The sequence below is a fragment of the Onychomys torridus genome, chromosome 8, assembly GCF_903995425.1.
Source record: "Onychomys torridus chromosome 8, mOncTor1.1, whole genome shotgun sequence".
Lineage (NCBI taxonomy): Eukaryota > Metazoa > Chordata > Mammalia > Rodentia > Cricetidae > Onychomys > Onychomys torridus.
Genome location: NC_050450.1, coordinates 68,907,416 through 68,925,717, shown reverse-complemented (window position 1 = coordinate 68,925,717; position 18,302 = coordinate 68,907,416). Strand labels below are relative to the sequence as shown.

Below are 18,302 nucleotides of genomic sequence, written 5' to 3'. Positions count from 1 at the left end.
ATCATTTGTTTGTTTCTCCATATGATTCTATAAAAGATTAGGGGCATTATTTCTACTTTTTATTCAGGTTCTATGCTAGGTATTCTCTGTTCTACATAGCACAAGGATGAAGAAAATGATGAGTATTTTCCAAACTGGCTTTCATAGAACCAATGTTCTGTTGAATATTAATAGGCATTTGTTTTAAAAGGATTGCATTAATAAAATGTACTGTGAAAGTGCTGGGTTAAACATACTGCTTACATGCAAAATTCTCAGAACCTTTGATAACTTTCTAAGCTATGGATATCATAGTGGGAGCTGTAGTTTGCAGTGTTTATCCAGACAGACAGGCCATGGAACCTTTCCTTTTACCAAGTTCTGCATAAAGCCAGTGCTGTGCAGAACAGCTAAATGGATCTTCACACTCCATGCTTCAGATCTTGTGGGAAGTGCCAATTGTCCATCCTGGCAAAAGCAGATGCCATACAAGTTATCCTCCGAGAACACAAACTATGCTTATCACATAAAGTCTATTTTAATCGTAGGCACAACTTGCTGTCATGTTGAAGACTAAAAAACATGCTTTTATTATAGAATAACTGTTTAGAGAATTGACTGATGGCTAAAACCAGGCAAAAGGGATAAGGTAAATTTCCATGTCAAGTTTGAGTTTTAGTTTGCTACATTCTGTCTATAGTGCACTGTCCTGCCCTGCCTCTCTGAACACAGCTATCTGAATATCCTACCAAAGCACATTGTTTTCAGATTAACCTCTTACTTCTTTGTTGGTATCTTGGAAATAAGAATGGGGGGAGGGTGCAAAGACTGTAGAGAATATACGTGTGAATGACAAGGTATATCACAGTGTGCCTTCTGTTGAAGTAGAGATTGCTTGTGCTTGTTTTTTTGTCTGCTTGCCTTTCTCAGTCAGTGAGAAGCTTGACATTGTAGAGGTTCAGAAAAATGTTGGGGCTGGAGAGATAGATAGCTCAGAGGTTAAGAGCACATACTGATCTTGCAAAGGATCCAGGCTCGGTTCCTAACATCAATATCATTCAACTTACAACTGCCTGTCTCAGGGGATCAACACCCTCTGGCCTTCAAGGGTACCTGCATCCACATGGTGCACATAAACTCACACAGGCACACACACCTACATTAAATAAATGAATAAATAAATAAACCTGTTTTTAAATGTTAATCCAGGTACATTGATTAAAATATTATCTGAAATACCCTAACAAGCCACAATTTGTACAATGTACTATGGTTAATTTTATCTCTTAGGAAAACAAAGTAGCTGTAAATTAGGGTATTCCCTGACTCTCTGTCTAGTAAAGTAGTGCTCTGTAGAAACAAGAGTGTACTTTTTCATAATGTCATTTTTGTTCCCTTCATATTTTTATTTTCATTTATTGCTTATTGCTCTCATCCCCAAATACTAATCTCGGGTTCTTATGATAGCCCAGGGCTTCAGGCATAAGATAGATTGGACTATCTGTTAATTATTGAGTTAAATTAGTTCTTTATTTGTTCTAGATACAAGTCCCTTATCAGACAGGTGATTCACAGAACCTTTTCTCCCTATCTGTAGGTAGTTCTATTCATTTCCTTGACAGGGTCTAGATTTTATATTTCTAGTCCCCAAATTCTACATTTGCTGTGTTTTCCCTTTCAAGCTGGAAAAAAAAAAAAAAAAAAACCAACTACTGTTCCTTTGAAATCATAGAGTGCCATCCATGGTGACCTTCTACTGAGATTTCATCTCCATGGTCAGCCACCTCTGAACCTAGGTATTTCCAAACACAACTTGGCTCCATTTTGTATAAGATACTATGGCTTATTGGTTTGTTTTCTTACAGGTGAATCGATTTAGCAAGGTAGAAGACCGAGCAATTTTTGTCACTGACCGTCACCTATATAAAATGGACCCTACTAAGCAGTACAAAGTGATGAAGACTATCCCTCTGTACAATGTAAGTATGCATCAAATAAAAGACTCCTATTTCATAGACAGAGGCTGATACACATACCACTTCTGTGGCTTTGGGAACTCCATGTCTTCCTGGAATTTTATACCAATCTTGTGTTGTGCCAAAGCACAGTTTTCTATAATAAGGTTCAAAGTTTCTGACAAAGTAACTAAAACATTTTTAAGGATAAGAGCAGTGGTTCTGTGCCATGTGTGGTGGCACAAGCCTTTAATCCCAGCGCTCTAGAGGCAGAGGTGAATCTCTGTGAGTTTGAGGCCAGCCTAGTCTACAAAGTAAGTTCTAGGACAGCCAAAACTGTTGTTACACAGTGAAATCCTGTCTCGAAAAACCTCAGGAAAAAAAAAAAAGAGAGAGAGAAAAAGAGGAGTTCTGGATTCAAAGTTTCTGATAGAGTAACCAAAGCATTTTTTAAAAATAAGAAGAGTGGTTCTATGTGATGTCTCTTCCTACTGTAACATAATGTTTAAATGTGCTTGTACATAATGCATTTTCTTATTTACTTTTATAAATGATGTGTGTCTGTGTGGGTACACATGTGAGCAAGGGTGCATGTGGAGGTCAGATGTTGTTCTACAGGAGACATCTTGGTTTTGGAGAGAGGATCTCACTGACCTAGAGCTCACCAAGTAGGTTAGGCTGGCTGGCCAGTGAGCCCCCAGGGATCCTCCTGTCTCCACTCCCCCAGTGCTGGGATTACAAATGCACACCACTCTGCCCAGCTTCTTTATGTGGGTTCTGGAGCTTGAACTCAGGTCTGTATGCTGGCTGTATGGCAGGCCCTGTACCAAGTGAGCTAGCTATCTACCAACCGACTTTTATAAAATTTTTATGGACATGGAATCAAGTAGAAAAACAATAGGAAATTACTTTGTGGAAACATTACTACTTTTACTTATTTTTTTTTCCGTGTGTGTGTGTGTGTGTGTGTGTGTGTGTGTGTGTGTGTGTGTGTAAGCCTCAATCACTTTTTCCACCTTATTCATTGAAAGTAGGGTCTCTCAATCAAACCCAGAGCTCACTGATAGAGCCAATCTTGCCTATCTCTGCCTTCAAAGGCTCAAATACTGGTGGGCCACCATGCCCACTGGGCATTTGCATGGGTTTCTGAGGATTCAAACTTCAGTATTCACACTTATACAATAAACATGTTAACTACTAAGCCATCTCCCCAGCCCCAACTACTACTGTTTTAAATTATGAGATTTATGTAGCTCCTAAAGGTTAGTTTTTACCAATATATTTTATAACATTAATTTGCTAGTTGTATGATTTCTGATCTAAGTCCACTCTGTATTATACCTAGGCTTTCAAATCTATAATCATTTTGACCTGAAACATGAAATTTGTTAAGATAATCTTCCTGAATCTCAATATGAAATTTCATTTTTGTTGTTGTTTTTGAGACAGGGTCTTGCTAGTTTCAAACTCATGAGTTGATATGATCCTCCAGACTAGCCAAGACTACAAGTGTGCACTACCACATCTGGCTCAGATTTTTTTCCCCTAATTATAGTGTTAGTTTTACATGTGTCTGTTCTGATTCTTTAGAAAGTTTCTACTAGACTACTGGGTCTTTTAATCTGTGGGGCAATTTTTCTGACTACTAGTTCCTAAATAGGGAGTCTGTGTTTACACAATGCTAGGGTCTATAAGGAGTGTTACTTAAAGATTGTTTTAAGTCCCTTTGGTCCCTGAAAAAAGAAATAGGAAGCATATTGTTTTGTGACTTCATTTTGTGACGTCTGAGGTCCTTTGGTAGTAAGGGACAAAAGAGACCAAGCATTCCTGGCTGTGCCGAATGGTTCCTGCATTTATGGATAGCCAGTATCATTGGGTTGGGATTTGACTGACAGTGTTGCCCTCCATCTCACCCCAACCCTACCACATACATACTCCTCATTTCTTTGCAACAGAAAGACCAATGGATTGAAGCTAAGACTTTAGATGGTATATAACCTTCTTAGCCAAGACCTGCAATCTTATATATCAGCCACAATTTAAGCCTAACAGCCTGCAGACTTAGAGTGGGAGGGATAGGAGGGTAGACAAGGGAGAAAATTATACTATGTCAAAGTATAAGGAGTATGAAGCCAAACAAAAATAAATCATCATGGTATGTGATTTATTTCTTTGCCTTTATTCCTATTAAGAGGAACACATCAAGTTCATGACATAAATTTAAAAAAAATAGCTAAACAACTCTTTAAACTAAAGTGTCTTCCTTTTTTACTTTTAGAGATTTTTTTTATTTATGTGTATATGTGTGTGTCTTTGTGTGAATGTGTACATACGTATACCTGGTATCCACAGAGTCCAGAGAGGGAATTGGTTGTGTGCTACCTGATGTGGGTGCTCAGAACTGAACTCAGATCTTTAAGAGCAGTCTGGGCTCTTAACCACTGAACCATCTCTCTAGCCCCCATCTGCCTTTTTGCATTGACTATAAATAAAAATTGTAAAACCAGTTTACACTTATAGTCATTTTCCCACAAACATTGTCAATGGCATTAACAACATAATACCATAAAGACTGATGACATTTAACTGCTCTAGGAAGGTAGACTTCTGAGGGATGGATCCCCAGTGTTGCAGACGTTCTCAGTGTTCCACCCATGACACTTTGTATCCCCATGCCATTTTTGTGCACATCATCCTAATTTCCAGCAGCCATCTTCTTTCTCAAGAGTCTGCCCTCGGCTGGAGCCCCTGCTCCCTCACATAGATTGGAAATTCAGTGAGCAATGGGCATGGAGGTGTCATACCCAAGGTCCATTTCTTATCACCAAGATCATTTCTCAGAGCTTCCCCTCAGAGCAAGCTATGGTTGCCCACAGGAGTAGCTGCCTCTCTTCTCCGGACCTAGGTCCCTCTTCCTTGGCAGCATCTTGAGCCTTCCACATCAGCCTTGCTTACTCATCAGCCTCTGCTTTGTACCTGCTCCAGGGAGGAACTAACTTCACAACAATGGAATGACTACCTCCTCCAAAGAGGCAAGCTGGGTACAAAGGGGACCTCCAAATGGAGCACCAAGTGTGGTTTGGTTTGGTTTTTAATCTTGAAGTAAATATGGCAAACAAAATATTTATGAGTGTTTTATTGTCCTTAGGTTGTGCACGGTCTAGCTCTCTTAGATGGAAGCCTTTAACTGCTTCAGTTTTAAAATATTTTAAATGCATTTGGGACTATATATGTTCATATTTAAGAATGGTTTGAGCTGAATTTTACTTTTTATGTGAGACTAGCCTTGTTTTCATTTCTATTGTGAGGTCCTCTTAAAGCCATGAGTCCTCTAGTGGTGTTATTTCATAAATGGTGATTTATGATGTTTGAGTGTGTATGTTCCATGGGAAAGACTTCATTTCCCCCATTGCTCATTAGAGTCACACCTACCATAAATTAAGTACTCCACATGTCCTTTTCTGGTTCTGTATCATGGCCTGTCAGTCTATTGGTTATCCTGGTACCAGTTAGTATTTTTGCTACAGTTGGGCACAGTTTTATGAATTCTAAGATTACAGTAACTTCCCAGGTCCCTTCCTTTCAAGTTCAAGTCTGGCTGGGGCTGTGTCTCAATAGTAGAGTCCCTGACTTGCATGTGAGAGGCCTAGATTGATTCCCCAGCACTGCAAATCAAAACAGAATTCACCCCATTCCAACCTAACACTCATTCACCACACCACAAGAGAGAGGATGCTGAGGATGGCAACAGAGGGAAGCCTGTCAAGAGGGACGTAGACACTCATATGCAGTCTCAGCACAGCCTATTCATTCTCCCCTAACCCCTTGGGAACCACTGACCATTTTCCTGTCTCTCTAGTTGTACCTTCTCTAGAATGTCACATGTCAGCACCATGTGGGGTGTAGACTTTTCAGATTGGCTTCTTCCACTTGGCAGTAAGCATCTAAGGCTCTGTGTCTTTCTGTGGCCCGATGGCTTCTATTTTTTCAATATTGTCTTAAGGTTTTTATTACTGTACAGACACCATGACCATGGCAACTCTTAGGAAGAAAACATTGAATTGAGGTGGCTCGCTTACAGTTTCAGAGGTTCAGTCCATTTTCATCATGGCAGGGAGCATGACAGCATGCAGGCAGATGTGGTGCTGGAGCTGAGAGTCCTATATCTTTCAGGCAACAGGAAGTCAACTCACAGTCACACTGGGTGGTATTCTGAGTATAGGGAGCCTTACAGTGACACACTTCCTCCAACAAGTCCATACCCACTCCAACAAAGCCAACAAAGTCTCCTAATAATGCCTTTTTTTTTCAAACCACCACAAATATATTCTGTTATTTGGAGATACCCCAATATGTTTATCCATGCACTATTGGAGGACATTTTGATTGCTTCTGGTTTGGAGCAGTCATGAATAAATCTACTATAAATATTTGCATGCAGGTTTTCTTGTGTGGACATGAGCTCTTGGAACAGTTGAATAAATACCTAGGAGTGTACTTACTCAGTCACAGATAAGACTCAGTTTAGCTTTGTAAGAACTGCTAGTTTATTTCCAACACAGCTGTACTGTTTTGTATTCGAAGCAGGAGTGCCTATTTCTTCACATTCTCACTGTTTGATATTGTCCATTTGTCTGTATTTCACCCATTCTAATCTGTGCATAGCTGTATAATGTATTTTATTGCCCTAAAATAATATAACTCAATATTCACTAATTCTCTATCTTTAACCACAACCCCCTCCCTACTCTCTGTTAGTTTATATTAAGGTGGTAAAGGGTGATTTTTGTTTGTTTGTTTGTTTGTTATAAACCTAAGCAAATTTATTTAAGGATACATTTGGCATCTTTCTCCCCTCTGACTAGCAAGCACTGTACAACTATTTGTCATTTAACAGTGGTTCTGGTCAATCATCCCAGGGGGAAAAAAATAGGACATCATAGCAGATCCTTAAGAATATTTTCAGCAAACACTTGTTCTCACAAATGACATAGTCACATAATAGTAAAAGTGACCTGAGAGAGAAACATTCAAGTTATAGGTGACTCCTTTAGGAGCTACGTGACTTTCTGTGCACAAACACTGCAGACATGGGTTAGGGTTTCAGCCAGCTGCAATCTGTGTCGCTATCAAATCAGCACCTCCCCACGGTCACTTTCTGTACCATAGTTGTATATTGTGCTTTCAAATTACAGTATTAGTTCCGATGCATTTGTCAAAAAAAGGTTCAAATTTTTGCAAGGAACAGTACAGTCAGGATTTGAGTGTGTTGTGAGTCTGAGAGACTTGTGGCTGCTACTTGATAGGAAAAGAAAGGAAGATATTACATTACCTGCATAACTAGCAGTGCCGTCCCGGGCTTTGATCACCACCTCTGACTCGGAGAATTATCCTGGGAAATCAGGGTTAAGCTGATGGAAAAGATGGCTCTCCGTGGTTAGGGCATGTTGCTTAAATAAATAAACAAATACTTCTGCCATTCAGGTTCATGTAGACACTAGTGCACCCAGACCAGTGCTCAGGAAGAAGGTTGCCTAGATTAGGCACAATTTACATAAACATTAAATCTGCCCGCTGCTTTCCAGTAAGCTGAAACACTTAGCCTGAGTGCCACTGGAATTCTTTCGCCCTCCTTTTGTTGGTGAATGTTAGTTTTGCCTGATGAATTAGTCTGAAAATGTTTGAATCTGCCCATTAATGTTGTTTTGATATAGATCCTTTTATCAGTATAGGCTTGAGGGCTAAGGAAGTAGCCAATTAATTACCCTCATCCCTCCTTTAGTTCTGTGTGAAATACAAAACAAACAGGGAAGAGGAAAGAGACAATTATCTGAACTGATGTGCAGGTTCCGCAGAGCTCAATGGGCTGTAATTATGCCAGGCTCCATGCTTTATTACTCTGTTTGACGTGGCTTGCTAGAAAGATTTCATTCTGTTTGGGAGATTGATTGTCCTTTTAACGTATACAGGAGGTGAGCCCTGTTGAAATCCATCCACCAGCCTGCTCTGCTCCCCACCACCATTTCTAAAGCACCCTCTCCTCCTGGCAGTGTCCCAAGGGAAGACGTTTCCATAGTAACCCCACAGAGGCAATCAGCTGTTGTCTGGCACTGCCTGAGCTGGTGTGTGCTAGCCTTCTCCTTCTCAATCCTCCCTCACGCTTTTAAAACACTATATTTATTAGTCCCCTAAATGGAAGTTTATAATCCCTTAATGTCACACTCTGAGTAGCACTTGGGTTTATTTATTTATTTAGGTAATAAATCTACCTTCCTAATTAATTCTCAGCAGGCCCTGGAAGCTCCATTATTTTTAACATCTTGTGCAAATGTTTATATTTCTGCCTGTTGTAACAAAGAAGCTGCTTAGCAAAATTAGATATTTGGAAATTTCTGTCTATATTGGAAATAAATTTGGAAAAATACAGATGCTAAGGTTTCAAGTGAATTGTTCAGGATTCCTTTCTTATTATCACGCTAGTGACAAAGCAGTCTTTCTGCCATTGGAGTTTCAGCACTCAGTGATTCTGTTGCTGAATTCCGTGACCATAGGTATTTAAAATCTTCTTTGAAATGTAGTATCTGAGACATGTTCTCTCTCGACTTTTATTAGAGAGACAGACAGAGAGACGGAGACAAAGAGAAGGGCACATACAGAGCTTCTCTGCCGATTATTCTCCTGGCATGTGTACAGTACACGCCTTTTGTTATTTGTTAGCCACAACTTATGCAAAACAGTACTAAGCAAATCAAGCAATAGTCTCTTTCAGAAACCAGGAAGAGTCCGTCTTTATCAATACTAGACCTGGAAAGCCAATTTCAGATTTCAAAGATGTCTCAACACAGTATCTGAAAGCAAAAAATCATTCAGGCACAATTCCAATAAAAGCCATCTTGTTAAAGAAATGCAAAGCCTTTTCAGAGCTAAAGTATAAGAAAGGAAGCACACCACCACTTATTTTTCTAGAGATCAGATTGCTGAAAGCCAGATCCTTTCAAAACAAAGCCCCAAACAGAGACATACAGATTTCTGCATTTGCAAAATAGACATCACTATGCTGAGGCAATCCTAGGCTTCCTTTATACAACTGTCTCATCGGACTGAGGATGTAGCTCAGTGGTAAGGCACTTGCCTGGCATGTGTGAAGCCCTGGGTTCGATCCCCAGCACCATAAAAAGAAATAAGCAACTGTTTCATCAGAACTTTCTTCTGTGCATTAAACATTTTTGATCAGTTTCTCCATGGTATGCATTCAACAACACTGACAATGCAGGAGTACTCCATGAAATCTGTCTATGATACCTCCTGCTCCCTGGGAGAAGCAGAGATAGACACCAGCTAGTACAGCACAATGCCCAGGACACATGCCCAGCAGCCTTTAGGTGCAGTCATTATGTCTTGCTCTCAAGAGGAAAGTTGCATTCAGAAAGGGAAAGCAGCCCAGCCAAGACTTCCAAGCTCCCGAACAATGGAGCTGGGCTTCACACCCACATCTGCTCAGCCTGGCATCCAACTCCTGCTACCTGCTGCTGGCCATTTATAAAGAACACACAAAACTAAAATCTCTTTGAAACAGTACTAGGAATCAAACCCAGGGTCTTACATATCACTAAGCTGTAGTCACAGCACTAATACTTTATTTTCAAATAATGATGATGATGATGATGATAATGAAATTAGTATCTGTCTCATAGCTAATGCGTTTAGTAACTTAACTCTGCTATATCTTCACCTTAGAAGCCTGTTCAGGAAGCACCTTTCGTAATTGAAGATACTCATTCACAAAGAAGGTGGTCATTAGTGTGGGCTTCCAGTACAGTGTTTCTGACCTCAAACCCCAGGTTAACTACAAAATTCGGCTTCTTCTGGCTGTGTCCTATGTCAACCTCTATCTCCTTGCATTGACCTTGTTTCCTTATATTTTAATGGTTGCTTTCTAGAACATTTCATCTTAACCTGTTGAGGACAAGTTACTAATAAAACCTCTGAAAACTGGAAAATCAAGACCTAGCTCACACATCAGCCCTGTTCTGAATATCAGCAGGCCCAAGGAATGGTCCATTAGTGTAAAGAGAAAGAAAGAAAACAATTGCTTCCTCTCCATTGGGAGGGAAAATAGCAGCATCTTTGAGGAGAGCTGCTTCATCATTCTTGTGTTCACACAGTCCCATCTTTCCGTGAACAAACCCTGTAAGAAGGGCACTGCACCAGAAGACAACCCTTTCAATACTAACCTGATGCTTAGAGATTTAATTTGGCTGTTTCAATTCTGACTTGGGTTCTTAGGACCCTTAGTCACACACTAGAATAGTCTGTGGGGTTTGGAGGTTTTGTGTTGGGAGTTTCATTTTGGTTTTGTTGGGATTTGAACCCTGGATCTCGGGCATGCTGAGATGCTCTATCATGAGCACATCCAAAGCTTCCAGTGGGCGTTTTAAAAATCCTGATACCCAGGTTATACTGGATGCTGATGAAGTCAGATCTCTCTGTAAGCAAAGGGGGAAAGAGGTTCTTTGTACCTTGCTTTGTTCATATGTGGGCTCTTCGGATGGACATAGGGACCCAAGCGATACAAATGCTGATTAACAAGAGAAATGCATACATGTTATGATGTGTTTCCATGTACATGGCAATCTTCACAAGAGTTGAGTGAAGAAATTATCAAAGCATGATGCTTCTTAGACCAAAAACTGTGTGAAGAAATGATGGAACAGAAGGACCTCCTAGCCAGTCACGGGATGCTACTAAGAAAGGAAGGAGAGGAGCAGGAGCTAGTGGGAGGTGAGAACTGCCCCAAAGGCTCACCGAGGCAGGTTCACTTCAGTCTCAAATGCCAGTCTTGTAATCAAGGGGGCTTTCCACTTTGATGTTTGGACCCCCACATACACACAAGAACCAGAAAGCACCTTTATGCCTGTTACAACATGCCTATTCTATTCCCTCAGTGAGTGTATTTCCTCATTGTTACTGCTATGACTCTTTATTTTATTTTTTTAATGGAAAAATTCTTTTTTGTTTTGTCTCATTTTTGCTTTTTGAGAAGGATCTTATAAGTAGCCCTGGCAAGCCTTAAAGCTCTCAAGATCCACTTGCCTCTACCTCTAGAGTGCTGAGATTAAAGGCATATGCCACCACACCTAACCCTTTTTGTTTTTTGTTTGGGGGGTTGTTTGTCTGTCTATTGCTTAAGTTCTTGAGGAAACATTTGTTGAAAGTTTGGATTTGTCTCCACGTTGGATTCAGTCAGTTGATGTATGTGTCTATGTATGTGTGAGAGAAAAAGACAGAGCAGGGACAATGGTCTGACTGTTTCTCTGAACTTCCTGTGTTCACAGCTCAAGTCCCAAGGTGATAGTATTAGGTGATGGGGCCCTTGGAGAGGGCTCTACCCTCACAAGATTAATGACTGTATATCAGAGGCTAAAATGACCCTCACACTCTTCACCACACAAGGACATCATGAAGTCAGCATTCTGCTGCCCAAAGGCTGTCTGGACATCTACTGTCCTCTGATCCTGGACTCCTAACACCCAGAACTGTGAGGAATAAGTTCACATTATTTAAAAAACATCCAATTTGGGTATTTTTTTTCATAACTGCCCAAATAGATTAAGAAAGAAGGAGGCAGCAATGGTTATGGTTGAAACAAGATTTTGCTTTTTTAGATCAGGCTGGCCTTGAACTCACTATGTATCCCAAGCTGCCTTCAAATTTGGAATTCTCCCACCTGAGCCTACCAAGTACTGGGATTGCTGGCATGAACCACCAGACGATCTATGGTCCATATCAAAAGTCAAATTTCCTTGAAGTTCAAGGTCAGTCTTGTAAAAAGTTTTTTTGGGTGTTTTTTGTTTTGTTTTTTGGTTTTTTTTTTGTTTGTTTGTTTGTTTGGTTTTTTTTGTTTGTTTGTGTGTGTGTGTGTGTGTGTGTGTGTGTTAACAAGAGTGATGTAAGCCAGACATTGTGGTACACACTGTAACCCCAGTATTATGGAAGCTCAAGCAAGAGCCTCAGTAGTTGGAAACCAGCCTAGTCCACATAAAAACACCAGTCAATCAATCAGTCAATCAATCAATCAATCAGTCATTCAGTGGTCCCATCCTTTATAATAATAATATGTACATCATCTTACTTGGCTCCCACCCCACCCAGTCTAGGGGTGGGGAGCATGCTGGTCCCAAACTCTGGCCTTAGATAGGCATCTGGTAAATGAGTTTCTCTCGTTTTAGTTGGATCCAGAACAAACTTAATTTGCACAAAACTGTTACAATGAAGTTTAACTGCATTACAGAAAGAATCTGATCTTCTAAATGACAGACATTAAAAAGATTCTATTTTATTGGAATTGTACCTGCCCAGAGACATCTTTACTGTGTACCATGGTTGACGGGCTGCCCAGCAGGGGCAGCACAACTGACCAGTATCTTGCCCCGTTTTGGTAAATTGCTCATTGGACTTTGGTGGAAAAAGCAGGCATTTTCCTGCTTCAGAAGTCACCTCCAGCATCTGCCTTTCCACCCCTGCTCTCCAAGTGTCCTTGACATTTCAGATCCTGGCTTTTCACAAAGTTGGAGGAGTTATGAAAATGCCCTATTTGCATTTGAAGACCATTTCAGTACATGAGGTAAATGCAATCATAGCCAGTGAGGTCTGGGAACACAGCTATTAGTATATGTGGGAATATACAGGTCAAGTACCAACACCCTTAGTGGGTGTTCTAAGCACACCTGAAGTAGCATTTGTGAAGACCATAGCATAGTTCCCATCACATGGCTAACTAATGTGCGCAGCAACGTAAACTGCTCTCAAGCCCCTTGCAAACTGGCAATCCTAAAGAAGTCAGAGGAACAAAAGGAAGCCAGCATTTCGGGGCCTCATTGTTGGCTCTCTGCTCTTCTGGCTTATTCTTGCAGAATTGCTTCTCAGACAACTGTGTGGGTGCCTCACATAGTCCCTCGAAGGAGTACTCCAAAATGAAGCATTGACCTCCATGCTATCCCTCTCTGTGCCTTTCCTATTATTGTGTTCTTCTCTACCACCTAACACATTACATGGTTGTCTAAATTCTGCCTCCCCACTAGACCGTGGACTTTAGCCCCAGAACACTTCCCTCCATACAGTGAGTCTTCGATAAATGGTTGCTGATGGGTGAGCTGGACAGGCTAAGCCTGGAGACAGGAAAAGCAGCTGGAAAGCTGCTCCTGTGGCAAGCTGAGAAATCACAAGAGCGTCAACTCAGACAGGGATGAGAAAGGGACGCAGGTGGTGGTTCAAGAGCGGCTCAGGGGCCTATCAAGACGGCTCAGTGGTTGAGAGCACTGTTTCTCTTCAGAGAGTCTGCGTTGGGTTCCCAGCACACGTGTTTTGTGACTCACAACCACCTGTAACTCCAGTTTCAGGGGGTCGTATTTTCTCTGCTGGCCTGTGTAGGCAACTGAACTCTCATGGCATACACACAGAGAGGTAGGAAGTAATGAAAATAATCTTTAAAAGTAAAAAAAAAAAAAAAAAAAACAAAAAAAAAAAACCACTACTCAGGTGCACAAACAAGAAGCTGTGGGCATTGAGAAAAGAGAGTCACACGTCAGAAGTTTCTTCCTGGACGCCAGAGTAGATAGCAGTCCTGACTTCTCACCAAGATGAGAAGTGTAGGGAAAGAGGAAGAGGTGCAGGAAAGGATAGTCCTGAAACAGGTTGCACTGAGGTGTCTGGGGGATGCCAAATGAGAAGCCCAATAGAGAGTCATCTGTCTTAGTGGGCTCAATTGCTATAACAAGACACCACAGCTGAGTGGCTAAGCCACAGGGATCCATTTCTAGCAGCCCTAGAGGCTGGGAAGACCCATCACCACACTACAGCATTAAATGCTGAAACTGTGCTGCTCCGGAAGAACTGACTATCCAAGGCCACAGGGGTCCATAGGTATATGCCAGCTCTTGTGAGTTTTCTTTGACAGGCATAAGTATTTATTTCCCATTTTTTTTACTCCTTCTAAAATTGTATTCATTTGTGTGTATGGATATTTTGCTTGCATGTACGTCTCTGCATCACATGCATACCTGGTGTCTGAGGAGGCCAGAAGAGAGCATTGGATCCCCTGGGACTTAAGTTACAAATGGTGGTGAGCCCCCTGTGAACACTGGGAATTGAGCCTTGATCCTCTGGAAGAGAAGCCAATACTCTTAATCACTGAGTCATCTCGGCAACTACATTTCCAAATTTTTTAAGATGTTTTTATTTTTGTTTATGGATATTTTGCCTGAATGGATGTCTCTGCACCGTGTGTGTGTGTCAAGCCTATGGAGGCCCAAAAAGGGCATTGGACCCCTGGACTGGAATTACAGTTGTCAGCCACCATGTGGGTACTGGGAATCAAACCTAGGTTGCCTGGAAGAGCAACCAATCCTCTGAACAGCCTAGCCACCTCTCCAGCCCTCTTTTCCAAGTTCCTTTTTATTTGTTTGCTTGCTTGCTTGCTTGCTTCCTTCCTTGTTTTTTGAGACAGTTTCTTTGTGTATCCCTGGCTGTTCTGAAATTCTCTCTATAGACCAGGCTGGCCTTGAACTCAGAAATTCACCTGTCTCTGCCTCCTGAGTGCTGGATTAAAGACATGCGCCACCACCACCTAGCCCTTTTCCAAGTTCTTAAACCAGAGTGTAGTGGTTTAAAAGAAAATGGCCCCAAAGGGTGTGGCACTACTAGGAGGTGTGGCCTTGTTGGAGGAAGTGTGTCACTGTGGGGGCGGGCTTTGAGGTTTCCTATGCTGAAGATACTGCCCAGTGTCACAGACACTTTCTGCTGCCTTCTGATGAAGATGTAGCCAGCACCACGTCTGCCTGCATGCCACCATATTCTCCATTATAATGATAATGGACTGAACCTCTGAACTGTAAGCCGCCACCTCAATTAAATGTTTCCCTTTATAAAAATTGCTATGGTCACCAGGCAGTGGTGGCATACAGGAATCCCAGCAATCAGGAAGCAGAGCCAGGCAGATCTCTGTGAGTTCAAGGCTAGCCTGGTCTACAAAGTGAAATCCAGGACAGGCACCAAAACTACACAGAGGAACCCTGTCTGAGGGGGTAAAAAAAAAAAAGGGTTGCCATGGTTATAGTGTCTCTTCACAGCAGTAGAAACCCTAACTAGAACACATTGGTTCTCAATCTTCCTAATGCTGCAACCTTTTACTACAGTTCCTCATATGTGGTGACCCCCCCCACCATAAAATTATTCCATTGCTATTTCATAACTGTAATTTTGCTTCTGTTATGACTGCAAATATCTGATATTCAGGATATCTGATATGCAATCTCCAAAGGGGTCACTACCCACAGATTGAGAACCCCTTAAAGGGTTGCATGAGCCACTGCTTTAGACGATTTCAAGTGATATGTTCTGGACTGAAATGAGGAAGAGGTACAGAAGCCATTTCAGGGACTCTGGGAATTGTCTCTGTGTATGCTGTAGCACAAGAAATGGAGAGAAGATATAAGACACAAGAGATTCCTGAGCCATTCTTCATTCAGATTAACAGTTTAAAAACTATTCTCTATGTGCACTAGTTCAATTTTCTGCATGTAGCAGTTTAAATAATTGTGTTATCCTTTTCTATGAGGCAATAATAAGACCCCATTTTCAGATAAAGAGGCAGAGAGCATTGATAGGCTTCCCCAGCACATGTGCATGTGTGTGTGTCTGCATGCATGCACATGTGTTGTGTTATCTGCTGCCTCCTGTATGTCTGGATTAGATTCCCTTCCTCTCCTACAGGTTACAAAGTACTCCTCAGAATCCCTGCCACAGTGTGGTTCATGGAGGCAAGTACAATCCCATCTCATAGCACTATGGCCAAAATGATCAGAGTACAGTTGAAATCACCCATCATTCCTGAAATAGAGAGAAGCTAATGTGTATAGATTCAACTTGTTGGCAAAGGTAGGATAAGAACGGTGTACCTAAAATGATGAGTGCATAATCTTTTTGTATCAGGAGGATCATTAATTGGTAAGATAAAGAATTTCAATTACAAGACCAATAAGGAAAGCAACTTAATTAAGTTGGTATTTTAAGATAGAGAAAAAAATAAATTAAAAATAGATTTTTTAAAAACTAGATTCAATTAGTAAAACAATTATCTTTGTAAAATAACAATTTGACCATCTAAGACCCAATTATTTAGTAGCTTTATCTAAATCAATGGTCTTATACCATTAGAATCACTTGGGAAGCTTTCCAAATGAAACAAATCAGAATGTCCCCAATGCTCCTAATGTGCAGCCACAGTTGGGAACCACTGGCCTGAATGAGCCACAGTCAGAATATAAGTTTGAATAGTCAAAATAGATGTGACAGGGTTTAAACACTTAGCTTTGCCTGCTTGTTCTAAAGGAGTGCCCTCTTGGGCCATTTGTCTTGCTTCATGTACCCTTGTGGTGGATTTGATTATATGGTTCCCAAACCCACAACAATAAATCTGAAATAGTAATTAAAAGAGAGCCCATCTGCCGTAGGCATGCATGTTGATGGCTGCAATATATGAAAGCCAAAAGTGAAGGAACACTCAGAGGAGATACAGTTGACTTCCACTAGATGGCTTGGTCTTTCAAATCTCACTGAAGTGCTTTCTGGAGCTATTTCCCCAGAGCAGCCTTCTTGAAATTACAAATTCAGTTTTTTATAGAATTGTTCTGCTATTTAGTTATAAAATAAGCATGCTCCAGTACTCAGAGTACCAGGTGTGTTCTTAGGGCAGAGACTTCTAGTGTCCTATGTGAAGATTTCAACAAAAAGAAGACAATTACTCATGAGCCACACTAGGTTTTAACTACCTTCCTAGTAAGGAATTTGACATTCAGACCAAACATGGAAAGAGCCCAGTGTGGTTCCCATAAATAAGGCCCTTCCCACATCAGAATAAAGGATCCAAGGACTAACAGAGGAAGCGATGACAGGCCAGCTCACCCTGTGTCACACTCTAGATGAATTTATATTTCATTTTCTAAAGTGTGCAATTCATCTGCAATGAGAATGATATATAGGCTGTAAACATTCTTGTTGATGGTGCCCTTGATCCCTGTAAGGATGTGTCGGGTATTTGGAAGAATCGAAGTTGGACAAGGAGATGTTATTTATTCAGTGCAATGAGGTGGATTGGGATTGGAAACTTACCAAACAGTTTTATGGAGAAGCTTACATCAAGGTATTATAATCAAGGGTTCAAAGGTCTTGCCAGTCAATGATGTAAACTTAGCCCTTTAATCAGCTGATTATAATTCATTTCATTGGCCTGAATAATATTGATCAGTACTAGTAGGCTCATAACAAGCACTTGTGTATAAAATCAGTCCTGCTGAGACTATTTTTTATTGTCCAAGGCTCATTTTTTGTATAATGGGTTTTGTTTCACCATTAAAACTCCAAGTGGTTCTTATATATATTAGTATGATATTTGGAGTATGTTGCCCAGGAGTACAGACTCCAGCATCCCTGAAGATGCACCTGTTTTAAAACACACTAATTAATCTTTACCACCATAATGCTGAATCCTTAAGAGAATAAAATAAGTATTTGGTTCTATTTAATTCAGGTAGAAAATATTCCCAGAATAGAGGCTTTTTTTTTCAGTCACATGTTAAAAATAATAAATTTGTCAAGAGGATATTTATTAGAAAATTAAATCTTAGGTACAAACTATGTATTCTTTCCATGGCATATTTATAAAATGAGTATGTCTGCTGGGGCTGGAGTGTAGCTCTCAAAGATAGAACATGTACTTAACAAGATCCTGGGTTCAATTCTAAACACCTTCCCCACCCAAAAAAAAAAAAAAAAAAAATTCCATGTTTTGGTCACAGTTGCTGAGTAATAAACTATCCTGGACTGGTGAGAGAGTTCAGCAGGTAAAGCTGCCAAAACAGTCTGAGTTCAATCCTCAGAACCCACTAGGTAGAAGATTGTCCTCTGACCTACACACACACACACACACACACACACACACACACACTAAGTTAAATAAAATGCAATACATTTTAGAGCTGTTTAATTTCAGCACTCAGGAGGCAGAGGCAAATGAATCTCTGAGTTTGAGGCCAGCCTTGTCTACAGAGCAAGTTCCAGGATAGCCAAGGCTACACAGAGAAACCCTGTCTCAAAACAAAAAAGGCATTTCCATAGGTTGAATGCCCAGCACTCAAAAAATTTTTTTCTTTGGGGGGTGGTTTCAAGACAGGGTTTCTCTGTATAGCCCTGGCTGTCCTGGAACTCACTTTTTAGACCAGGCTGGCCTCGAACTCACAGAGATCTGCCTGCCTCTGCCTTACAAGTGCTGGGATTGAAGGTGTGCACTACCACTGCACAGCCCAGCACTCA

At 40.9% G+C, this 18,302-nt stretch overlaps 1 protein-coding gene across 2 annotated transcripts in view; it reads left to right on the top strand.

Moving 5' to 3' along the window:
* Myo1d (myosin ID) overlaps positions 1–18,302 on the top strand; it is a 298,063-nt gene that overhangs the window by 194,696 nt on the left and 85,065 nt on the right. For both annotated transcript variants that reach the window (XM_036194795.1, XM_036194793.1), the window contains one exon: positions 1,845–1,958. In XM_036194795.1, coding sequence (XP_036050688.1) covers positions 1,845–1,958 — 114 coding nt within the window. The remainder of the gene's footprint in view (positions 1–1,844; positions 1,959–18,302) is intronic.